Here is a 24,915-nt window from a genome sequence, read left to right as displayed (position 1 = left end):
CAACTGGCGTCATGTTAACAATCCATTAAAATTTGGCCTACAATCACCACAGTCTTCAAAGCCTTGTAACTAATTCTTGTAAATGCTGCGAATTATCAACAAATAGAAAGTAACATAAAGATGGAAACTGTCACATTTGAGCTCTGACCTCTCCTTCAAGGTCAAAGTCCTAATAATGCTACACGGAGCGATTTAAAATGTTTCTTACTGCCATAGCATGCACTGACAACATATAGGAGATGGAGATTCTAAATGTAACATTATTTGGACCTCTGACCTCTTCTTTAAGATCAAACTCTTTAAAAGTATGTTTTAAATTCTGCTGCCTTTGTTTGTTTAAGCAACATTTAGGAAGTGATGCAGATGATCACCAGTATCACATCAGCATCCAAACGAACTCTCCATCAGCCATCTGTCATACTACCCTTATCTGATGTTTAATCCACTACTAATTTGGTAAGTCTGTTTAAAAAGAATAAAGAAAACAAAATCAATACAGAAAAAATATAATACAATTTAATAACATTTTTTAGGTTTTAAGAGTATAACTACATTTTACACATTAGCCTGTCTTATTTGACATTCTGCTTCAAAGAAAAATGACAGTTTTTGATACACTTGAAAGCAAATAAGTACCAGTATGTACACAAAAATGGAAGGACCATGTTTTTCATCTTTACATACAAACTACTTTATCCACTTGGCCCTGAAAAAACTCAAAACAGAACAAGGGCACTATTATTTATTAAATTACTTCAGACTCAAGATTCACAGTCGACATTGTGAAGATGAAAAATAAATCCAGACAAAGCAGACTAGCCAACCGAGAGAACTGTGTGGCTATAATTTGTGTTTTCCTCTCCTCCACACACCATGATGGTTTCACCACAACTGTCAGAACCTGTTTGCTGACAGTTCAGCACTGTGGTCTAACAGAAATCCAGGAGCAGATGGAACCAGTGCAGTCCAAGCCGAATCCTCTCAGAAACAGGACAAGAGCAGCGTCTGTGTGGCAGTGCAGCATTCACTCTGGCACAGGGGGAGGCCAGTCCACATCCACAGACTGAGACGGGAAACATGTCATATTCAACCATTAGGAATTTAGAGACGTATAACATTTCCAGAAAAGACAGCGACAGTTATATTCTATATGATATTCAATATGTTTGCTCTTTTTTATTATTTGTTTTACAGATGTGACTTTCTCCCACCTCCACATCCAGTTCCAGGATGTCTGTGTTGGTCTTCAGCAGCTGGCACAGGTTGGGGTTCGTTCGGCCAAAGTCTCCGTGGACAAACTCTTTGATGTAACTGTTGGCGGAGCATTAAGGAGCTTTTTTGTCTCACTGCAGGTTTCAGATAAAATTCAGTGTAAAGTATTTTATCAGACAGAAGTTATTTAGAGTGACAGTTTTACATGTGACCCTGTTTGTTATTAGCTTATTGTTTCGGTGTTCTTTCAATTAACAACAGACTGACTGGTGCAACGTTATAATTCATCATCGCACAGATGTGTGATTTAAAGCGAGGATACGTCCCGGCCTGTGTCTTCAATCTTAGGTAGAAATGATGAGAGTCCAGGAAGCGAGTGCTCATGCTGTGGATGGCTCGCTGTCGGACAGCCAGTGCCCGTCGATGCAGAACCCTCAAAGGGGTCTTTTGGTCCAGAGTCAGATCCTGATGAGACACACAACAGTCACACTGCGGATTCTTGATTTTTGAGTGTTAAAACACTCCAATTTCAACAGGTTATGAATTAGACCAACTAGACCTTGATGTCATCAATAAAAGAGATATCTTCTCTCTGGATGGGTTTCTGGGTCCACACGAGAGCTGTATATGACTTGGTCTTCTCCTCCTCTCCCTCCTTCATGCGGCTCATAGCCTCTCTGCAATTTAACACACAGCAAACATGGACTACTTTGTTAGTCTTTCACATATGTTGGAGATTTCGCTGTACAAATGCAGTTTTCCCTAGAGTGAGTCATTTTCGTATTTTCTCACCTGGTAACAATCTGCAGGTCTCTCACTTTGATTTTGTCTGACGACTGGTTAATGGTCTAAGAACAAAACAAAAATAATATCAGCAAGTCTAAAGTCTTTGCATCAGTGAACATACATTTCTGTCAGCTTAACTTTGAAACAAGCATTTTTTAGGAGGCTGAAAAAAAGGATCTGCCAATTGCCCCAAACCGCAAATTTACAAACTCCCATGTTAAAATGATAAAAAATTTTCCCTTTATAACCTTGTGTATGGATGGAATGTATGGATTCCAAATGACTTTAATATCTAATCCATCTGAATTTATTATTGATTTCTATACTTGTGTGGTGGCTAAGATTGACAGGTGTGGTAAACCCAGGTAGCTATAACTGATCTGATAGGTCTTACCACCACTGATTGTCTGATTGAACTGGACCCCTCTGCTAGGTTTTTGCTGTGTGGCACAGCCTGTCCAAGAGGTTTGCACTTCTGTTTTGTTTTTGGTAACTTAAGTTCCATATTTTTCCTATTACATAGTGCTAATTAAAGGGTCGCATGAGCAAGCAATAATCAATACCTGACGTTAAGGTGTCCATGTCCATCTTTTATTACAGTTTATGCTCTAAAGAAAAAAGTACTATGCAATAAAGTCATTTCTTACTTATATACAACTTTAACATATTTCAAATCAAATGCATGAAAGAAACACCTTCCATTTGCAGGGACTAAATCAGTTTAACAAAATGCTAAACAACCAAAGAAAATAACTGTGTTTTAAGATGTTGTTGGCTGAAGTAAAATATTACAAATTAAAATAATTAAGTCATGAGGAGGGAGAATGGATTCCCAGGGATTGATTTAAAATATTTTCAGTCACTCTGCAACATTTCTTATAATGTAAAACAGGCTTAATATGGGAAATCATATATTGCTGCTGAGACCTTCTGTTCAGCAACTAAGTGACTGCAGAATAATGGACAGAGTGAAAGGACACATCTGTACCTCCTGTAGCTGCTTCATCTGCTCTTTGCTGAATCTGGATTTGTGAGGATTCAGCAGCTCCATCGCAAATGGACGTCCTGCCAAATCAAACCAATGAACCCAATGAAATAAACAGTTCTTCACAACTGACAAAATCTTAAAGTTTCAAAAATCCTACCATTCCCAAGAGTCCTGACATCCACATCCTCTCTGCCAGATGAAGAGAAATTAAAACCTGCAACCCCGAAAACAGAGATAATGATTTTATTCTACGGCAAACGTGTCATGTGCTGAAAACAACAAAACAGTAATAATATAAATAAACATCAATAAATATACAGTAGTTATTACATAGTTTAAAATCTGCTCACTGAAAAAGTGTCTCTGGTGTTTTAAAAGTCAAGTTAGCTCACATTTAAAATGAACCTGCTCCCAAACTAAACCAAAACACCCCCCAAAAACTGTGCTTCTCTTCATTTAAGCTGTGATTGTGGTCTCACCATCTGCTCTAAAGGCAGAGAGGATAGGCGCCGCAATCAACTCCTCCACCGAAGACTCCATCCTCCTCTCTCCATCGATCACCCAGGGAGTTTGAGGCAGACTGCGACAGAACTTGTTGTATCTCCCTAAACATCACGAGGAGACATCATTATTCTATTTATTATGCTGTCAGTTTTAGACAACAAAATTTCAAACAGATGTTCTTAATGTCCTACATCACCTGCCACAAACACAGACACGCGCAGACACTGGACCTCCTGAGGGCTGCAACTGCTGGTAGGCTGCTTTGGAGGACAGGGGTAGTGCCTGGAGAAAGGAAAGGAAGGAATAAAAGATGTCATTTCAAAATCATTCCATAGAACTTTTTACCTGTTAAAGATGAAGGGGATCCTTACTTCAAAAATTTGCCATCGGGTATTTTTTCCAGAGCTTTGACCACCGCCATGCGAGTAAACACAGACTGCAGAGAGAAGATGCAGATTCACACAGGAGCAGGGATAGCTCAGTAGGTAGAGTGGTGGCCCCATGATCGGAAGGTCAGGGGTTCGACTCCACTGAACGGCTACCCTGAGCAAGGTACTGTCCCTACACACTGCTCCCCAGGCACTGGGCACCCGGGGAGCCCAGTGCCCCATTCACTGCTTCACTGAGTGAATGGGTTAAATGCAGAGAGGAATTTCAATAAAGTATACATTGTTGTTGTTGTTATTATTATTACTGGACTTTCGATTAAAATATAAAGACAAACTAGTCGTCCTGATTGTTTTGAAGGATAAACTCCGTCTGTTTCCTCACCTGTTTGTTCTTGGTAGGCTTGAAGCAGTCAGGACATGTTGCAGCTCTGTAAAAAGGACATTGTTCAACCCATAAATCTATTACATTTCAAAACTTAGAGCACATCTTGTTACTGTTTTAATCTAAAAATAGTTTAGCTTTTGAAATTCGGGGAATTTGTGAATCCTTCTAATGGAATTTTCTAAATTAAATTGATATGTCTTAATTATTACTGGTCATTTTTTATGTTAGCAATTCAGAAATATTTCCTTTCCCCTCCAACTTTATGTTCTTCACCAAGGGCTGTTTCAGAAATTTTATGTGATCTTGAAGAGTTTAGGACTCACAGGAAGTGGCAGTCAGCATCTGTCTCTGAATGAGTGAACTCCACGCTGACCTCAAACGGGCTGACCTTGGTAACCACAGCAGTGCCCCCCAGCTCCTTGGCAACCATGCCCTGCATGATCCACTTGAAGGCCTCCTTGACCTGGATGACATCGTCCTTGTTGAGCACTAAGCCCTTTTCTCTGAAAATATTAAATTAAACATCTGATTCCTCGTGACTCTTGACTGTACATCTACTGATGCTCAAAACGTAGGTGACAAATACTTTACCTCACTTCCTTCTTCACGTGGAGCCAACAGGAGTGCTGCAGTATTTTAAAAGAAATTGTCATAAACAGTGCGCAGATCTTTTAGATAAGCAATAAATACTAATGAACATCCAGTGAAAATATTACAGATACGTATGAATGCCTGGAAAATGGACTTATAACGTGAAAAACTGTGAAGTACCAAATGGACGATATTGCGAGTACCAAGACATCCATCTCAATTACCCAGAACTCAAAGGACACAGAAAACAAATTCAGTTTAATCCAATGCATTTCATTTAATTATGAATCATGAAACCACAAAGGTTAGAATGTTTACATCAAAAAATGACTTATGTAATAATTGTTTCAAATTAACTTGTACTGGGAAGTCAACACTGTCACATTTCTTCACCTTGTCTCCTACGTCAATCACACATCAATGATCTCACCCGTTCTGCCTATTTCCATCTATGCAAAACTAACCCTTTTCTATCCAGTCTGAGTCCATCCTTGTTCATAGCCTCGTTACCTCCTGCATTGACTATTGTAATTCTTTCTACAATGGTCTCCCCCCAAATCCCTCCATAAGCTTCAACTGGCTTAAAACTCTGCTGCCTGCATTATTACCAGAACCCCCTCCTACCAGCACATCACCCCTGTCCTTCAGGAACTTCACTGGCTCCCAGTGACATTCCAAATAGTATTCAAGCTTCTTCAGTTCACCTTCAAGGCCCTTCATAATGTTGTTTACCTTTCTGACCTATTAAGCACTACCTCTTTTGCCCACTCACTTTGATCTTCCTCTGCACTTGCTGTGCCTTCTCTCCTCACCATGGGAAGCAGACCCTTCATCCCAGCCTGTGGAACTCTCTACCCTGGATATAAGAAACATTGGTTCTTTCCACCAGTTTGAATCTCAACTGAAAACCTCTGTTCAAGTTTGCATATTCACTGTGAACTTATTGTGTATTTTATATTGTTCTTATTGTTCTTTGTTCTGTCTTTGTTCTATTATGTGTTTTTACTGTACTGTTAAGTGTCCTTGGGTGTCTTGAACGGCAGATTTAAATAAAATGTGTTATCATCATTATTATTATTATTATTATTATTATTATTATTATTATTATTGTTATTATTATTATTATTAGTATTAGTATTATTACTACACCTAACCCTAACCCTTAGCCTAACTCTAGCCATAACCTAATTGTAACCCTGACACTAAAACCACATTTTAAGTCTAAAAAAATGCCTTCAAACTCGTGGGGACGAGCATTTTATCCTCATAATTGACTGTTGGTCCCCACAAGTATAGCAGCATTCCAATTTTTGGTCCTCACAAAATGTGTAAACATGGTTCATACACACACATGACCATACTGACCTCACGGACACAGAGCTGAGCGGGCAGAGACACAGACAGCACCAGTGTGTCAAACTCGTAGTTTCCTGCCTTCACTGCCTCTGTTATCTGTGAACACACACCAGAAACAGCAGTTTAATCCAACACTGACGGCAGTGTAAATGGAAACAGTGAATATTGTCAAGCGAACACACCTTTACCGCCTGGGTTGTACCACATAGTTCCTGCAGGATTCCCAAACACACCACACATACACGCGAGTCCCCATCCTTTAATTTGACCACAGCGGCTGCCCCTTCTTCTGATTGAGCATCAGTTATACTGGTTTCCAGTTTTGCTCTTTTATTGGGAGGATCTTCAGATGTTTCTGATTCTGCAGCATCTTTCGACTTGTACTCATCTGTGGAGTCTAGAGCTACTGAATCTTGACATTTATCATTTTTTGTATCGTTGATGAAAATTTGAAGTTCTTCAAGTGTTTCCTGTGTAAGGTCGAAGAAAATGCAATTAGAACTTTTATGTATTTTGACACATTTACTAATGTAACTGACAAAATCTGTAGAATACGACAACGAGAGCATACATTCCCCAAATAAGAAGATAAGTATTCACAATCTTTTTTTCCTTGTAACTGTCTGCATAAGCTACGATACAAACAAACCAACAAATAATTTCTAAACAAAATGACGATTAAAGAATATAGCAAGTATAAAAGCGCCGTCTGCAGCATGAGCCTCACTTCTGGTGGCTTCCGGTATGCCGCCTGCACACTCACGCAGCAGAATCTGAGGATACAGCGAGCGCAGCAGCCAGCTGACAGCAACTTCTGGATGATAGGTTTATCCTTCTCCTTCAGGGGCAGCATGACTGCAGAGTGCAAAAGGAGAACCATGAACATTTAGGTATGATAAATGACTATTCGGTCTTAAAATGTTGCAGATGTTTTGTAAAGACTGTGTGTTTACAATAACTGTGTGTTATTTATTACAAGTCCCAAAAAGTTGATTGTGTTCATCTGGACGTAGCGTTTTCAGTGGCAGAAATGTTTCATTACTCATCCAAGTGACTTCTTCAGTCTCAGCTGACTGCAGGTTTCCCCAACCTTATAAACAGTACATTTGCACAATGATTGAAACTGCATGAACAATGGGCTGTGAGGTCAGTTCCTTGATCATTATTTATGCAAACTGTCATAACCATTGATCAACAACCACTGATCAAAGACCATGAGTACCATTCACAGAGAGTTGGGGAATGGCTGCAATCACAGCATTGTAAGATGGCGAAAGATGTACCCTTAGGCCCCCTCCTCGATTCAGAGATGGTCTTTCCCTTTTCACATAAATGGTCTCCTTGACTCCGTGCTCAAACCAGCGTTCCTCCCTGTACAGGATGTGTACATCCTCATCATTGAAAGAGTGTCCACTGGCCTGTAGGTGTAAATAGACTGCAGAGTCCTGGCCTGACAAGGTGGCTTTTCTGTGCTGTGCCATCCGCTTTGCCAGAGGTTGTTTGGTTTCCCCATGTATAAATCACAGGAATCCTCCTGGCACTTACCAGCGTACACTATGTTACTCTGTTTGTGTCGGGGGACCCGATCCTTGGGGTGGACCAATTTTTGGCGCTGTATGTTTTGGGGGTTTAAAAGCCACAGAGATGCAGTGCTTAGAAAAAATGCATCTCAGCTGTTCCAATACTCCCTGACACATAAGGGATCACTGAGGGGTTTTGCTTAGGCAGCAGTTATCCTTCTCTCATGGATCGGCTGGAGCTTTCTTTAGGTGCCATCCCAGCTTTGACAAATGTTTCTCCCACTGAAAACGCTACGTCCAGATGAACAGAATCAACGTTTGGGATTTACTTACCTGGATGATTGAGCATGCGTCAAGATATTTATCACAAGGTGTGTTAAAAAAAGAAAGACAGACAGAAAAAAACTGCATGAAAACCCACATGGAAATAATCTTATTTAATAAGCATGCATATATCTAACTGTGGTTAAAACACCATCCATCCAGGCTGGAGCCTATCTGAGCTACCATAGGGCGAGAGGCTGGGTACACTCTGGACAGGTCACAAGCCTGACGCAGGTTTAACAGAGACACAGACAACAATTAACACCCCCACATTCACAACTACAGCTGGATGTCTGTGGACTGTGGGAAGAAGCTGGAGCACCCGGAGAGAAGCCACGCAAACACGGGGAGAACATTGAAACTCCTGGTTATGGTTAAAACACACAGTTTCCAATTAGATAATAAACTGATTATTTTAACTTTTACTGCAAGTAGCCTACTATGAGGTTTGTTTCCCCACCATTTGGACATTTTCATATTTTGTTTTAGAGCAGTATTTTGTCTGAACAGATACTCAAACCAGCAGCTTCCATCTCACCAGATCCCACAGCTAATATGTTTAAGGAAGCGTTAACCATCTTCCCAGAGTGCACTGATCCTAGCTTTGTAATGTGCTGTCCAAAAGTCTTGAGCCACTCCTAAATCTCTGTATATTTTGCACCCAAGGCGCAAGAACTTCTTGTAATTTTTACAATGATCTCGAGAAATAGTTATTCAGTTATTTTCTGAAGGGCTTTCAAGGTGTTTCTTTGGGCAGTGGCTGCTTTTTCTCGCATTTTCAGTCCAACCTTTGAACCTAACCATGTTCACACAATGTTTATTTGCTAAGCTACTTAACACGGATCTATTAAATATTCCCAACTTAACGGGTGAACCAGTGCTATGTCCACACATAACAAACACCAAAACAAAAATCAAAACCAACAATAAAAAGTTTTACATCTTAAAATAACTAGTGATGGGTCCAGCAACACTGACGCACCGACGCATGTATCAAGGTCACCCAGCGAAGCCTGTATCGGTGCGTGCGTCGCTTTAAGAAAAAGTCACGTGATCGATACAGCTGCTGTATCGATACAGCTGCTGTATCGATCATTGCCAACGCGCCAAACTGTGTTTAAAAGGTACCGCATCCGCATCTGCCAAGGGAATGAGTCGCCACCAAAAACCCCACAAAATTACTCTCGCAAAGATAAAAAAAAAAAAATCTCTCCATAACAAAATGGAGCCTGAAAGAAAAAGAAATGTTTCTGCTGTGTGGGATCATTTTGATCTTTTAACTGCACATAAGGGAATAGTTTGCCTGTCTTTGTTTCAGTGTAATCTATCAGAATAGGAAAAACAGCAATGTGACTGTAAATTAAGTAAATTAATTATTTCATTTTATGCAGGTTGAATGTCGCATCTGTTCTGCATTTCTTACACAAACAAAAGCACCTCCTCAGTGTTTAGGCATTACAGAGCCAAACATGAAAATAAGACAAACACACCGAGAATGAACACAGGTTGGCCTATATAGACACTGAACAGCTTTATCGTCATTTTTTTTTTTTATTAATATGTGTTTTATTATTTTGAAATCAAGCATCTAGGAAGACTGTTCTGGACCAGGCAGTCCTGAATTTTATTCTAAAGGGCTGCCAACCCCTTAGTATTGTGGAGAGTGTCAGAGAGAAACATTCCACAATCAGAGGATCCTTTAACGTACTGGGGGAAAAGGAAGACATCTTATCAGAACCTTATCCACCTGGCTTTACAGTTTTTGTGTACCCCACCTTCATCTGTGCCTGTGAGTTTTCCAAAGCTGTGGAAATGGTGTAAAAAAAACGCAATAGACTGAATGCAAAAATATTGGATAAACTTATTTTTCTGAATAGAAATTTATAATAAACTCTGAGCCAAATGGGTAATATTACATTCACAGTACTTTCATTTTAATTTTCACTTAATGTCATTCACAATATCTTCTTGATGCATTCTCAATCATCCAGGAAAGTAAATCTCCAAAAGTTGAATCTGTTCATCTGGACGTAGCGTTTTGTGGGAGAAACGTTTCGTCACTCATCCAAGTGACTTCTTCAGTCTCAGCTGACTGCAGGTTTCCCCAACCTTATAAACAGTAAATTTGCATAATGACTGAAACCAGCCCACTGAAGGAACAATGGGCCGGGTCTCTGTGGCTTTTAAACCCCAAAATACGCTGCGCCAAAAACTGGTCCACCCCAAGGATCGGGTCCCCCGACACAAACAGAGTAACATAGTGTACGCTGTTAAGTGCCAGGAGGATTGTCAGGATTTATACATCGGGGAAACCAAACAACCTCTAGCAAAGCGGATGACACAACACAGAAGAGCAACCTCATCAGGCCAGGACTCTGCAGTTTATTTACACCTACAGGCCAGTGGACACTCTTTCAACGATGAGGATGTACACATCCTGGACAGGGAAGAACGCTGGTTTGAGCGCGGAGTCAAGGAGGCCATTTACGTGAAAAGGGAAAGACCATCTCTGAATCGAGGAGGGGGCCTAAGGGTACATCTTTCGCCATCTTACAATGCTGTGATTGCAGCCATTCCCCAACTCTCTGTGAATGGTACTCATGGCCATTGATCAGTGTTCTTTGATCAGTGGGTTTTGGTCAGTGATTGTTGATCAATGGTCATGGGAATTTGCATAATTATGATTAAGGAACTGACCTCCCAGCCCATTGTTCCTTCAGTGGGCTGGTTTCAGTCATTATGCAAATTTACTGTTTATAAGGTTGGGGAAACCTGCAGTCAGCTGAGACTGAAGAAGTCACTTGGATGAGTGACGAAACGTTTCTCCCACAAAACGCTACGTCCAGATGAACAGATTCAACTTTTGGAGAGGTCATTCACAATATATTTTAAAGATGTCTACAATATCTGCAATATAAAAGATATAAAATGATTCCATGGAAAGTACAATACCTTACAGTGTACAAGTATGACTAGGTCATTGAATCAGTGTCTGTTGTGAGTCTCAAGTCAGTTGCCTGCAATGATATTTAAGGTCCAGCAGGTGTCAGTATGGAGCAAAACAGCAACACTGTGTCGACACAGTATCGATACAGTTTGGGGAATGTGCTGAAACGCTTCACGAGGTCTCATCTACCTATCACTAAAAATAACCATAAACTATTAATTATAAGAATTTTGTGCCATCGGAAGACTGAGATTGTGTAAAAAAAACAAAAAAAAAAAAAAAAAAAAAACGACTGTTGCAGCTAATCATCTTAAACACGCCTGTGCAATCCAACAACTGCAGCTCCAGCACGGCTCACTTCAATTTTCTGATACTCTAAGCTAGCTAGCAAGTTTTAATAATCTACAGTGCGCTTATGGGTGACAGCAGACTTAAACTTACCTGACAGAGAAGTGTTTTTTATGAACAGTGATGATCAGTTTTTCGTAAGGCACGTTCGTCAATAGAGGGTCCCTTTCCTGTAGTCTGAGCCCTACCAGACAAAACTAATCAAAAGAGGAGAAGCTTCAGGATAAAATTTTGCCTCTCGCAACAAGACGAGGGCTAAACTTAAGTTCATAGGTGATAGCAAATGCTATTGATATGACATGGACAAAAATGTTGTTTTAATAAATTACAGAAAACCCTAATGAATAATTTCTGGGTTCTCTATACTCAACTTTTACTGTCTGCAAACGTCATCTCCAAGCGCCGGGTAATTTGACAGCCGGGTCTTTCTTTCTTCTGCAGCACCCGGCGCTCTGGAAGCTTCCAACTAGGGAGCTGGTACCGGCTCCTTAATCTGAGTCCATCCGAAGCCGAACTGTGGTGTTCCAGCACCGGAGTTCATTAGTGTGGTTCTGAAGACTCCCCTTAACATTTCCCATCGATTATAAAGTCAAGATGCCTGAAGCGATGGCGGCACCGAAGGCTTCCAACGGAGGCAAAAACAAAGGAGGGGCGTATGTGGACCGCGACAAACCGGCCCAGATTCGCTATAGTAACATTTCTGCTGCCAAAGGTATTTTGATATAATCATAGTTATATACAAGCAGCTAATATGGGAGTCAGGGTTTGTACAGCAACCTGCTCTGCTTGTTTGCTGTAGGCTGGGCACCGTTATTCCTGGTCCTATAGACAGTACCTTCCGCCTAGTCCAAATCTCATTCATTATAGTTACTATAATATTATATTATTATAGGTTGACGGCGTTTCTTTGCTATATAAATACAATACTGCGGCTATAACAGATAACATCTTTATCTAATGTTGAATAAACCATTATGGGTGCTTTGTATTACTTTTTACAGATTAGTTAAAAAAGCAAAAATAATACATCAACAATGATAATAATAATAATAATAATTAGAGGGTTTAATTTTTTAAAAAAGAGCACTGCTGAGCACTGGCTACAGGATGCTAATGATTCAGCACAATCTTTGCATTGTTGGGTTGTAATGCTGCCGAGCTGTCAGCTGAACTAGATTACACATTTTTGTAGTTTTCAGTAAGATCCCTTTGATTTTAATAGGTAATGTACAACATAGAGGTTCCTGCTATATCAATGATATTGCTACTGAAATGTTTTCATTAGTTCATAAACATGAATATGCTGTGCTTACCAAGAAGAAGCTTGAATATTAGTCCTCACTCCTGTTTTTTAAAATCCAAGACAAGCTGAGTGGATTTTGCTTGACTTGGTTATTACCTTTGTTCTCATCCATCCCTTTGTTGTTTGTTAGCTGTTGCAGATGCCATCAGAACAAGCCTGGGCCCCAAAGGCATGGACAAGATGGTCAGTAAACAGATTTGACTTTTCGCTGACTTTACCAAGGTCCCTCATCACACCTGTATCTAAGCGATGGCTGTTGTTTTTGGTTTCAGATCCAGGATGAGAAGGGTGATGTAACCATTACCAATGATGGGGCCACCATCCTGAAGCAGATGCAGGTGCTCCACCCCGCTGCCAAAATGGTACGTTACAGCAGCCTGCACAGAAGCTTTGCAACTAAAACTGACCTATGAGTGCTCGCTTTCTAAGCATAATTTTAAGCTTTGTTAAAATTTTCTTTCAACAGTTTACACCAAACACTGTTGTTAATTCGGTGATTAACTCATATGGCCTGAACCAAATGTGTTTCAGCTGGTGGAACTGTCCAAAGCCCAAGATATTGAGGCTGGTGATGGCACCACCTCTGTGGTGGTGATAGCTGGAGCGCTGCTGGATGCCTGCTCCAAGCTGCTGCAGAAAGGTGAGTGCTTCAGGGGACTGAAAAATCAAAAGTGATGCTACAGCTTTTTTTTCTCTCTCTCTTTTTTTTAAGAGTAAAAAAAATTTGAAAGTTAGCATATTTATTAGTAACTTATAGTAGAATTATTTGCATCTTTTTTGTATCTTGTAGTTTGTTTTTATGTGCATTTTGAATTCACGCACTGGAGATGGAGTGTAGAAATGTTGACTCCCTTTACTTTGCAAGGCTTATTTTGCACAGTAGATGAACTTAAGATGGCACTAAAGCCCAATACAAGATAAATAAGGATCATTTTGAGCTGTGTATCTGGAAAAGTTGAAGAATAACAATATGAACCTTTAATTGAGCACAATTGAGCCCGTTTAATTACTTGTCTCACCTGCCAGGTATCCACCCCACTATCATTTCGGAGTCGTTCCAAAAGGCAGTCGATAAGGGCGTGGAGGTGCTAACGGGCATGAGCCAGCCAGTGCAGCTGAGTGACCGTGAGACACTGCTCAACAGTGCCACCACGTCACTGTGCTCCAAGGTGGTGTCACAGTATTCAAACCTGCTGGCACCCATGAGTGTGGATGCTGTTATGCGAGTCATTGACCCAGCCACAGCCACTAGTGTCGACCTACAGGACATCAAAATCATCAAGAAGCTTGGGTGAGTGTTTTTGCTTGCTTGTTTGTTTGTTTTTCTACTCTTATTTAAGCAATTTCTTCTGATTTTTGCTAGGCTTAATCACATGTGTGTGTTGTGTGTTTAGAGGCACCATTGATGACTGTGAGCTGATAGACGGCCTTGTGCTGACCCAGAGAGTTGCCAACACTGGTGTGACCCGAGTGGAAAAGGCCAAAATTGGCCTTATTCAGTTCTGTCTGTCCCCTCCCAAGACTGATGTGAGTCGCTTGATGAATATCTGCTGACAAGAAAACCCTTTCTGCCTTATTTTTTATGCTCAGCTTCAGATTTTAACAATGAGCTGCTGCTACAGTTTTGACTGCTTCAGCTGCTATCGTTGTTCCTTTTCCTGTCATATAGAAGAGAAGACATTGTTTTCAGTATATATAAAACACTGTCAGTGCTGTTCTTGTGAACCATTATGTATTCCTTCAGGAAAAGCCTTCTTTTTCTAACCTTCTGTTGGGTTTTTGTGGGGCATGTAGATGGACAACCAGATCGTGGTGTCAGACTACGCCCAAATGGACCGCGTGCTGCGGGAGGAGCGTGCTTACATCCTCAACTTGGTAAAACAGATTAAGAAGGCTGGCTGCAACGTGCTGCTCATCCAGAAATCCATCCTCAGGTATGCAGGGAGCGAAGGACATGAGAAAAATACACTCTACTATGCATTTCAGTCTTCTTCTGATACACGAAACATCTGTCACACTAACAACTAACTGTCCTGTAACAGAGATGCTCTTAGTGACCTCGCCCTGCACTTCCTCAACAAAATGAAGATCATGGTGGTGAAGGAGATTGAGAGAGAGGATATTGAGTTCATTTGCAAGGTTAGTATTGTCAAATGAACCACGGCTTCTCTGTTTTTCACACAGTATTTAATGGACATATATAGATCTACATCACATTTGGCAGCACTTTATACTTAAAATTGTTTTTATAGTAAACTAATCATCAGTTAACAAGATTTGTACACTTTCAACTTGTGAGCAAGTATTTAGTTTTGACAACTCTGTTTAGCATTCCACACCATTTAACTGAAGCCCCCACCCCTTCTTTAGACTATTGGCACCAAGCCCATAGCCCACATCGACCACTTCACTCCAGAGATGCTTGGCACTGCAGAGCTAGCAGAGGAAGTCAATCTGGATGGGTCCGGCAAACTAGTCAAGGTACAGTTGAGTCTTCGCTCAGAGAAACTCAGTTGATTATTTTTGAGTTAAAGGACACAGAATGTCTCACTTGGAGCTGAGGAAAAAATGAGCTGAAACAACTCTGTGCCTCGCTTGCCACTTTTTGCAGATCACAGGCTGCACAAGCCCTGGGAAGACAGTGAGCATTGTGGTGCGCGGCTCCAACAAGCTTGTGATTGAGGAGGCAGAGCGCTCCATCCATGATGCTCTGTGTGTCATCCGCTGCCTGGTCAAGAAGAGGTCAGTCAATTATTTCTGAAGAGTAAATTTCATTGTTAAAAAAATTCTTAACAAAGCTGAAAACATACCCCTCCATGCTAGCTCACATGGCAAAGTTGGACTGTTCAAGAACACCTTTAGATACAGTTACAGATACGATTGCCCTCTGACAAAGGCGCTTTTGCACTGACTCATCCTGCAGGAGCGTAACAAACAGAGGAACAGTATTTAGGGAAGCTCGCCATTATTTTCGCAATGGGTTGCTTCAGCAACTTTGATGGAGAGCATTCAAACAGATGTATTCTTTTTTCGAAAACGTATTTTTGTTGTTATTATTTTATTTTGATCCCAATTTCTCTCAGTAATAGGATCAGATCCAATGGCTTTTGCATTTTTGCCTTCTCTGTCTCTCAGGGCTCTCATTGCTGGAGGTGGTGCTCCAGAGATTGAGCTGGCTGTGCGTCTGGCAGAGTACTCGCGCACACTGGCTGGCATGGAGGCCTATTGTGTGCGGGCGTACGCTGATGCCCTGGAGGTGATCCCATCGACGCTTGCCGAGAATGCTGGCCTGAACCCCATCTCCACTGTGACGGAGCTCCGTAACAGACACGCACAGGGAGACAAGATGGCTGGCATCAATGTTCGCAAGGTTGATCTTTTAATTTATAAATTTATTTATTTTTTTAAAGTTAGCATAGCCTAACTTTGTGGATAAGGTACTGCTAACAGAAGTAGATATTTAAGCTACTTATCCAATAAAAATGTTCTCTAGTTGCTCTCCAATAAAACTATTGTCTTGTTTGTTTTTTGTGGGTTGTTTTGTTTTTTAGTGCATTAATTTTCTTTTTTCCTGTTGAATGTCAGTGTAAAATGAATTTGGAAATGTGAACCATTAGTTAGACACAAAAGACACTTAATTTTACTCTAAGAACATTTAATTTACACACCAAACAATTTCTTGTATGTGCAACAGGGAGGGATCTCCAACATCCTTGAGGAACTGGTGGTGCAGCCTTTACTGGTCTCCATCAGTGCACTGACACTGGCCACTGAGACGGTCCGTAGCATCCTGAAGATTGATGATGTGGTAAGACTTAATCCTTTTTCTTTTTTTTTTAAAATTTAAAGTTAAATTATTTTAAGATCAGTTGTTGTACACTACCTTTGGCTTTTTGCAAAATCTGGGTATATTAGATTCCAGTTCAAATCAGTGGAAATGTGTTTTCTTGTTGCAGGTGAACACCCGATAGGTCTGTCCACTGAGTTTTGTCACTAAGCCTGCTCACACTGCAAGGGATCAGAGGACTCTGTTAACACCATTCTGTTCAGATTTCCACTGTAGTTGTTACGTTGCATAATTTAATAAAAAATTATGTGTGTGTGATTATATCTTTTAAAGCAAGTTGAACCTTTACATCCTGGCCTTTTGTCTAGTGTCTGTTAATCTGTATAATCAGAGCATTGCAGATACCTGTACCTGTCATATGTCTAAGCAGCAAACTTGCACACTGAAGATTACAGTTAAGAATAACAACAACTGCTAAATTTCACCACTGAATCAAATAAAAGGCATTATTTTTAAATATCCATCAGGCAAAGCAGACAAGAACATATAAGTCTAAAAAATAATCATGTAGTGTTCTAGCTGATTTGTATAAGTAACCTGCATCACAGATGCAAAGTACTTAAGATTTAACCGTATCTTTAGACTTAAAATTTATTTTGGTGTACTGCAATTGTGTGAGTAAGGGTACTTCTGGAGGATTCATTTTCCCACATCCATAACTTATGTCATAGTATTAATCAATACATTAAGGCAATTACAACATTTTTTTGTTCAACTATTCTTTTCAAAAATTCCGGTGCTTTTAATTTGTGTGGAGCCCACGGCTTTTCATTTCCTGCCACTCTCCGTCACTTCCCTCCCAACCAAGCTTCTCTGTTGCTAAGGATTTCACTTGCTACCTTGATGTGGATAGAGAGCGAGTTTGTCATCTCGACTGAGTACTCTTACTACAAGTGATTTTGTGAGGCAACTTAAAAAATAAATAAATAAAAAGCAACATTTACAAAAACATGGCAAATGCCCACCGGAAAAACGTTTTGGTTACTTCATGTTTGAAAACGCCGGTAGACCCGCACACCAAAGCGCCGTTAGCTTCGTATGAACGTGAGAGAGTCCTGCCGTGCACGGTTACAGGTCACGTTGACAACCGGGACTACGAGAAAGAGGTAATTTTTACTGAGTTTTAATGGTGGTGTACAGATTGCGAATATCAATTACAACATCTGCCTTTTGTTTAAAAATCTCCTAATAATCAGCCTGCCAGCCCCCTTTTACTGACACACGAACCGTAGCTTTCTGGTTAATTTACAGTTAGTTAATTTAGATGTTTCCATTTCCTCAGTGGTGGAGGAAATCCACACAGAAAGTGAATTACATGCTGCAGAAAAAAATGCAGACTAAGTCACTGTAAGTACTTTAATCCTGCGAAAAAAATGTAATTTATTGCGCCGACAATTGTTAAAATTTATTTTTAATAGTAATAATAATAATAATAATTTAGTAATAGTAATTTAACATAGATAGACCCCCGGTCATTCTATACAGACCTTTACATTTATTGTTACTGGGATCTTTGGCATATTACAATTTGAGACATTGTATTTTAAATATTAAGTTTAAACTGTCTGAACAGAGTACAATCGGCTGTTTGTATTTAAAGGTTTTTTCTCCATTATTATCCAGACTTTACTTTGTGAAGTAAGCCACAGACTGTTTCTGGTCTGGTTCCAACAGGCTGTTGACAGTTTCAGGTCAGCCTGTGTGGTGGAAGGGATTTGATCTGTTTAATTTGTTTAGCATACTATTTGTGGACTTCCATCTCGGCTAGATTATCAAATGTCACATTTAGTGTATAATCCTAAGATCATTCATCTTCTGCTGTTCTTCCATCAAAGATCTTGTTGCAGTTGTTTCAGTAAAGCCCTTGATAATTTAGTAAAAAGCTGTGAAGGCAGACACCTGATGTAAATTGTGTGTCTGCCTGTCATGCCTCAGCATATGGTCAGTGTCACTGCTGTGACAGCATAATAGGCTTAGTCCTGGAGGAGTGCTCAATGAGTGGTGGTTAAGCCATTATGTTTGAAGATGTAGGAACATGAAATGGATCAATGTGACAGCTTCACAATTAGTATATTTATTCCATGCAACATTTAATATAGTGAATCCAAACATATATTGTTTCAAAAAGTTATATAATGATGACCTATTCTGATCATTTCCACCTCTGTATTTTGCCTCTTGGACTCTTCTAGAATAGCTTTGCATGATTCACACTCAGATATTACCTATTCATCTTATACTGAGACTTGATACAGCCCTTCAGTCCATCCTCTGTCTGAAACAAGCTGTTTTAGCTCCTCTCCTCTCCCTAATAAGCCAGCAAACTTTCTCATGATTTGCTGCCGTTTGCAAATTGAAGAGATAAACAGCAGCTGGAAGAAGCATCTGAACCCACAGCCAGAGTGTTGGTGAGATAAGGATATCCCCTTTCACTGACATCATACAGAGTCAAAAATAAAACAAGAGAATGGAAAGATCTCATTTGGCTCACAGAGGTTACTTGTACATTACCTGACCTCATTATTGTTATTATGACTCATTATTAACTATCATATTTAATATAAGCATCCAACACTGGAACAGGATATCCATCCATCTTCCTCCTATGCAAGGTTGCAGGGAGGCTGGAGCCTATCCATGTTGACATAGGGCGAGAGGTGTGGTACACCCTGGACAGGTCACCAGTCTGTCGCAGGGCAGTGTATAAGTGCAGTGTATTTAGGTCACTTATAATATTTAGATATAAAATGGCTGCTGATTGCAGTATGAGATTGTTGTGACTATTTCAGATGGAGTATGAGGACTCAGGCTCTGATTACTGTGACGAGGACTGCACTGGGAAAGGAGGCCCTTTCCTGATAAACAACTACAGAGCAGCAGGAGATCGCCTCGACCTCAGTCAAATCTTCTTCTCCAATGAGGAGTACTACAGCAAGCTGGAGGAACTAAAGAAGGCCCACCTGCACACCATGGCTGAGCTGGAGAGCATGTATCGCCAAAAGCTGCAGCTCAACTCCATGGAGCCATTAGATATGACAGTGATGGATGGAAGCCACAGGTGGGTGGATTTTGTTCAATATTATGTAAGGAACTAAACATGTGTTCATTGTCTTTCTGTATGTAAAGAATTTTTGGAACGGCACTAAACGGACACCCCCCCCCCCCCCCCCCCACAAAACAATAGTGAAGCTATAAACCTATGACTATAGTCCTTTTCTGATTAGAGAAAAGCACACAACTTTTGTATCCAACAATAAACCAGTGATATTGACACTTTTGACAATTTTAAGAACTTTATGAGGCTTTTATATAGTTGTAATTTATTTGTTTAGATTCTAGGCTGCTGAATGGACAAAATAAGCTTTGAGAAATTGTGAAATTGTGATTGGCATTTTTCACAGCATTTTCTTAAACAAAACTAATAAATGGAATAATTGGTATTATTATTGATGATTTTTATTCAAGTTTGTTTTTTCTTCTTCTAATTTTTTTTTTTTTTTTTTAGACTGCCGTGGGTTAATGCTACTGCTACAGCTTCACACTGTCATTTGAGGAAGTCTCACTCTGCTGTTGAACTCAGATGGGTCTCTGGGCATTCAGACTCCTCAGATGAAGATCAAACTGCCAGCAACAATGTGGAGAAAGGCCTGCTGTTTTCCCCCAAAGAGCACATCAAGAATATGTGGAAGGACTTTAAGCTGTCCCCTTATCATGCCCACCTGTCCTCCTCTTCGTTGCGCAGCCTAACAAGTGACCAAAATAAACCACAAAAGAGAACAGGACACAAGAAACAGAGGAATAAAGATGGAGAGCGGGAGCACCGGAAAGATAGAGTAACCGTCCCAAAACCTTTCCAGATGACGCTACGTGAGGCTGAGCGGCGAAAGCGAGGCATAAAGACACGCTCAGAGATTGAACTGGAAAACATAGAGCTGCTACGGCAACTGGAAGAACTGGCAGAGTGTCAGAGGAAGTTCCGTGCCAGCCCCGTACCTGCACACATTCACCTCCCACTTTATGATGAGCTACAAGAGCGCAACGAGAAACGACGGCAAGCCATGCGAGAGCGAGAAGAGCAGCATCTCCGGACCATACAGAAGCCATTCAGCTTCCTAGAGCGGGAGCGGCTAAAGAAGGAGCAGAGACAACTACGTCACCTGCAACCATCTGATCAGGAGAAAGTGAAACCCTTCAAGGCCAAGCCTGTACCAAAGTCTGTCTACATAGCAGCATCAGGGGAGCAGATGAAAGAGGAGCAGCTGTATCGGTCTATCAAGATACAGATGAGGGCTCAGGAGATGCTTCACAATGCTTCCATGCCTCCGAGCATGCTCACACGACGGCTCAGTGAACGGAAGAATCGTAAAGATATCAAAGCTGGAGTCGGGGGGGGTGACGGCTTTTCACACAGGCCGAAGATAAACAAAGAGGTACCAGATTTCAATGCCAGTTATAGGCGCTTCCAGAAGCATCTGGAGAAACGAAAAGAGATAAAGCCTACGACTGTGTGTGAATCATTTGAGCTGAGGACATCGCAGATATCCTCACACCGGGAACGGATCCTGACTGATATTGAGAAGGAACAGACTAGCCCTCGAACACTGCGCTGGCCATACATCAGCCCTGGGCCAACCCGGACGCCAAACTCAAGCCTCTGTTCATCCCTCTCAGGTAGCCTGGAGGTCCTCCCTGCCAAAGTAACAGATGCCACAAAAAAGCGCCATGAGGCCGTGAGGTACCACCTTAGGGCACCAAAAGCTTCCATCATTTTAGTAGAGACAGTGAATTGTCCCATTTAGACAAAGACCTCACCAGTTGTCTTCCGTGATTAAAAAGAAGGGCTCCTCCCAGCTTCCACTGCAACCCTTATAACCAAACACACTTATATAGCTTGTTTTTGCACCCATAAGCTTAATTACCTGCATCACCTGTAAACATTCCTACATCCATGACCAAATTTTCTACCTGAACAGGAAGGTGCTGCAGCAGAGGAAGAACGCTGAGGAGGAGGAGGAGCGGTGGAGGGAAAGGCAGAGGCAAAGGGAGAAGAGGCTGCAGGGGCTAGTTCTGAAACGTGCTCAGGCCAATGACCCCCACCTAGCTCTTTCTCAGACCCATCCAAACAAGCTCAAAGAGTTCAGGTATGCTGAAAACAGCGCTACTTTCACTCTAAGCTTTGCTGAGCATGTTTTTGTAAGAAACACTTGCTTGCAAGTTCCTATGGTCATGCAGTACATTCAAATTGAGTTTTATATTTGTCTTTAATTAAGGAAATGCACTTTTTTTCCCCCATGTTCTTTAATGAGAAAGATGATCCACTGCACTTTTATGTTTATAGGAGACAGGATCTTCAGCGCAGGAAGGAATACAAGCAGGAGATCAAAGAAATGCAGGAGAGAGTGAAGGGAAGGCCACTGTTGTTGGAGCAAGTTGCACAGGTGATTGTGTAACCACTACCACATATGCAAAATGTTAGCAGAAATCTTTTCTTGCTGGAAAGCACACAAAGCATCCATTAAATGCATTTCAACTTTTTTGGTGAAATATAACTATTGTTTTTCCAGCTAACTTCACAAAAGAATTTCCCGTCGGGTAAATGAAGTCTTTATCTCATCTTATCTTATCTTATCTTATCGTATCTCATCACACTCTTGTAGAATCCGTGTGTCCTCTCGCTCTCTCTCTCCCTCCATTCTCCTCACTCCTTCATTCTACTGATAATCACACACAAACATTGTATCCAACAACAAAATAATATCACACTCTGACAATCACTATGATACTTTCTCTCTCTCTCCCCCTGTCTTTGCTGGTTTTGGTACTTTATGTCAAATCAGTGATTTATGTCCACGATTTATGAGTTAGGAAGTAATAAAAGAAGTAATGGCAGTCATAATTTTTATGACTATCATAAAATTATGATATTTCATAACCCGGTAATAATCAATAATCATTTGAACAAAAAATTTATGATCATGAAAATATGGTGATGGAATAGGATGATGAATAGGTTGTTTAAGATAGAAATTCAAACTGTGGAATCATTCATATTTTTTTGCTGCTATCATTTTAAACCAAAACTTTTTTGACAAAAAATGCCACCTTGGACCCTTATTTGGGGGACCAAATAAATGCAAAGTCTTCTTTACTGGAGGTTAAAAATGGCTCTTTGGCATCTCATAAAAAAAATCTGAAAGAGCAATGTTTTAAGTGGGAATACGCCTGAATGTGGTGAGGGGACCAGCAACACTGAGTTGTGGAGCAGCTGGTAAGGACTTGTGTATTTCTGCAAAGTCTGCAAAGCTGTCTTGGTTGATTTCAAAAACTCTGCATACTTAACTCGTCAGAAGGCCATAAATTCAGCCATAAATTCAGCTCATTAGTCAGCCACTAAGAAGGCTCTCGCTTCTTAGCGGCTGAAGCGAGAGCCTGCCTCTCTGAAACGACTTTATTGATGGGTCTGGGAGGAGTTCAAGATCAGGGCTGGGGGTTACAGTCAGGGGGCTATTTCCGGTAGGTGAAAGTCAGGCAGGCGAGAACTTCTGGTCACTCAAAGTCGCTGGAGTTGAACAAGCGTGAAACAGCTGTTTTACAGGGATCAGGTTAAACCCGGCCTGGTTTAACACATTTTAACACACACACATACACAGGTACCCAAAAACAGGGTCCTGCCAAGGTGGCATTTTTTGTCAAAAAAGTAAACTTTTTGCTTAAAATGACAGCAGCAGAAAAATATGAATTATTCCACAATTTGAATTTCTATCTCAAACAACCTATTCATCATCCTATTCCATCACCATATTTTCATGATCATATATTTTTTGTTCATATGACTATTGATTATTACAGAGTTATATCATAAATATCATAATTTATCATGATTTTATGATATTTATAAAAATTGTGATTGCCATATCTTATATTGCTTTCATTACTATTATTCATGACTTCTTAAGTAATTAAATGTAATATGTTCTTTAAGTGGAACATGTTCCTTCTTTGCAGTACATCTTTAATTATTCTAATAGTTTGAATTTGTCCTGCTGTAACAGAGGAATGCCAAACAGGCTGCAGATAAACACTACACCAACACCCTGCATGGATGTGATTTGACAGAGGAGTTTATCAGCAGTAAAGCAGGCAAATTAGGATCTTCACCCAAATTGTCTCCATCCACTGAGAGCAAGCAGAGGTAAATCTGTGACGCTTACAAACTTACTAAACTCAGTATTCTATATTTTTGCCTAATTGTGAAAATATTTCTGTTAATAAGAAGTTGGTACACTGCTCATTATGTTCTTTTAATAATTAGTGACCTTGAGGAAGCAGACCTGGGTTATGAACCAGTTCACTATAGGAAAGTCTTCCTGGATGATGATGTGGATGATCCAGCCAAGAAGGAGGGAGGAAGAGCAGACGAGGAGAGTGACGAGGTCTTGTCAAATTACCAAGACAGTCACCACACAGAGGAGCATTGTCTTGGGGATGATTGCCATTATTCTGATGAAAGTTACCAATACTCAGATGATCACGAGAATTACTCAGAAGACACTGAACATGCTGCTGACACTAAGGAGCAGGAGGCAGAGGACTGATCTTTTAAATATCATCATGTGTTCTTTCTCTGAGAGAGAAACCTGACCAAATTGTGAAAAGTTAATGTTTCTTTATTATAGGACTTTCAAGGGATGAAACAGGCTGGCTTTTGTTTACCAACTCACTATTTTTTCTAGTTTTCTATCATTTTTGTGTCATGGCTGTGACAGATGTGAATGATTGCATTATGTGATTTCATTACAGTACATTTAAGATAAAGCCTTTATTTTACTTACTAGAAAGCATAACAGTAACAGAAATTTCATGCGTGAGGAAGTAACTTCAGACACAGCCACAAGCCACTGTCACAACACACACTTTGACTTGCCCTGTTAGGAGAACCTTGTGTTTCACTGCTCTTTTCTAGCACTCCATGATCAGAATGCGTCCTGAATTAGGGCTAATAGTTCATATTTGTTGTTGTGATGTACTGCTTTAGTTCTTAACATTTTCCCACTTTTTAAGCAGTGTCTAAATTCAACTAAATCAAACTATCACTGAAAATAAAGAAACAGCAAAATGTAACTTGAATGTTTAGAGTACATTCTCAGATAGTTATATTATTTAATTGTTAAATGTGCATGTCTTCTTTTAGCACGTCAAAATGTGTTATATAAAAATCTTAATTAATCAATAGCTGTCCTTTTTGTATTGGCTTAGAATAAAAGATTTCTAGTTATGTGAAATATTTCATTGACTGGCATTCCTGGACACATGGTCTCGGTTATATCACGACGACTCGTGTAGAAAAAAAAAAGCCACTCATTTAAGAACTAAAAATGGTGTAATTTGGTTAAGCATTTAAGTAATTCATTATTT

The 24,915-nt window shown here is 40.3% G+C and overlaps 3 protein-coding genes across 6 annotated transcripts; 2 read left to right on the top strand and 1 right to left on the bottom strand.

Annotated features, from left to right (window-relative positions):
- Positions 1–688: 688 nt before the first annotated feature.
- Positions 689–11,857, bottom strand: pus10 (pseudouridine synthase 10). 3 transcript variants are annotated; one of them, XM_003454131.5, is made up of 18 exons: positions 11,722–11,857; positions 11,444–11,547; positions 6,939–7,066; positions 6,394–6,681; positions 6,221–6,307; positions 4,856–4,890; positions 4,588–4,767; positions 4,262–4,307; positions 3,862–3,926; positions 3,687–3,772; positions 3,466–3,591; positions 3,144–3,200; positions 2,987–3,063; positions 2,005–2,060; positions 1,772–1,889; positions 1,535–1,677; positions 1,212–1,311; positions 689–1,063 (listed from the first exon to the last, which is right to left on the bottom strand). In XM_003454131.5, the coding sequence occupies exons 3-18, from the start codon at positions 7,062–7,064 to the stop codon at positions 1,025–1,027; spliced, it is 1,629 nt and encodes a 542-aa protein (XP_003454179.1). In that variant the 5' UTR covers positions 7,065–7,066; positions 11,444–11,547; positions 11,722–11,857; the 3' UTR covers positions 689–1,024. The 3 variants fall into 3 exon arrangements, with proteins under 3 accessions (XP_003454179.1, XP_019215960.1, XP_019215961.1); XM_019360415.2 differs by lacking the exons at positions 11,444–11,547; positions 11,722–11,857 and adding an exon at positions 11,008–11,068 and having other exon boundaries at positions 919–1,063; XM_019360416.2 differs by lacking the exons at positions 6,939–7,066; positions 11,444–11,547; positions 11,722–11,857 and adding an exon at positions 5,628–5,711 and having other exon boundaries at positions 919–1,063; positions 6,394–6,415.
- On the top strand, positions 11,780–16,772 carry cct4 (chaperonin containing TCP1, subunit 4 (delta)). Its single transcript, XM_003454128.5, has 13 exons — positions 11,780–12,062; positions 12,784–12,836; positions 12,926–13,015; positions 13,185–13,293; positions 13,680–13,944; positions 14,048–14,180; positions 14,448–14,587; positions 14,696–14,792; positions 15,024–15,134; positions 15,265–15,395; positions 15,789–16,023; positions 16,348–16,461; positions 16,610–16,772. The coding sequence occupies exons 1-13, from the start codon at positions 11,945–11,947 to the stop codon at positions 16,622–16,624; spliced, it is 1,611 nt and encodes a 536-aa protein (XP_003454176.1). The 5' UTR covers positions 11,780–11,944; the 3' UTR covers positions 16,625–16,772.
- A 164-nt stretch (positions 16,773–16,936) lies between these two features.
- fam161a (FAM161 centrosomal protein A) lies at positions 16,937–24,621 on the top strand. Of its 2 annotated transcripts, XR_001225219.3 has the most exons (8): positions 16,937–17,606; positions 19,290–19,558; positions 20,006–21,235; positions 21,474–21,641; positions 21,839–21,938; positions 22,065–22,092; positions 23,553–23,692; positions 23,813–24,005. XR_001225219.3 is itself a non-coding variant. In XM_003454084.5 (7 exons), exons 1-7 carry the CDS (start codon positions 17,451–17,453, stop codon positions 24,093–24,095), a joined length of 2,346 nt encoding a protein of 781 aa, XP_003454132.1. In that variant the 5' UTR covers positions 16,937–17,450; the 3' UTR covers positions 24,096–24,621. The 2 variants fall into 2 exon arrangements, 1 of the variants encoding a protein (XP_003454132.1); XM_003454084.5 differs by lacking the exon at positions 22,065–22,092 and having other exon boundaries at positions 23,813–24,621.
- Positions 24,622–24,915: the final 294 nt, after the last annotated feature.

Source organism: Oreochromis niloticus, linkage group LG6 (genome assembly GCF_001858045.2).
Source record: "Oreochromis niloticus isolate F11D_XX linkage group LG6, O_niloticus_UMD_NMBU, whole genome shotgun sequence".
NCBI classification, from domain to species: Eukaryota; Metazoa; Chordata; class Actinopteri; order Cichliformes; family Cichlidae; genus Oreochromis; species Oreochromis niloticus.
Note: the sequence above shows the minus strand (reverse complement) of the source record. Positions and strands in the feature narration are given on the sequence as shown.

What these genes read in the sequence shown, in the direction of transcription:
- pus10 (XM_003454131.5), bottom strand. Translation starts at nt 7,064, where the DNA reads ATGCTGCCCCTGAAGGAGAAGGATAAACCTATCATCCAGAAGTTGCTG. An exon ending in TGTCAGGACTCTTGGGAATG is followed by an intron (nt 3,064 to 3,143) that starts GTAGGATTTTTG and finishes TTGATTTGGCAG; the next exon opens with GACGTCCATTTGCGATGGAG. An exon ending in TCCTGGAACTGGATGTGGAG is followed by an intron (nt 1,064 to 1,211) that starts GTGGGAGAAAGT and finishes TTCCCGTCTCAG; the next exon opens with TCTGTGGATGTGGACTGGCC.
- fam161a (XM_003454084.5), top strand. Translation starts at nt 17,451, where the DNA reads ATGGCAAATGCCCACCGGAAAAACGTTTTGGTTACTTCATGTTTGAAA. An exon ending in GTGATGGATGGAAGCCACAG is followed by an intron (nt 19,559 to 20,005) that starts GTGGGTGGATTT and finishes TTTTTTTTTTAG; the next exon opens with ACTGCCGTGGGTTAATGCTA. An exon ending in TGTTGGAGCAAGTTGCACAG is followed by an intron (nt 21,939 to 23,552) that starts GTGATTGTGTAA and finishes CTGCTGTAACAG; the next exon opens with AGGAATGCCAAACAGGCTGC.
- cct4 (XM_003454128.5), top strand. Translation starts at nt 11,945, where the DNA reads ATGCCTGAAGCGATGGCGGCACCGAAGGCTTCCAACGGAGGCAAAAAC. An exon ending in CTCCAAGCTGCTGCAGAAAG is followed by an intron (nt 13,294 to 13,679) that starts GTGAGTGCTTCA and finishes CTCACCTGCCAG; the next exon opens with GTATCCACCCCACTATCATT. An exon ending in CTGGCATCAATGTTCGCAAG is followed by an intron (nt 16,024 to 16,347) that starts GTTGATCTTTTA and finishes TATGTGCAACAG; the next exon opens with GGAGGGATCTCCAACATCCT.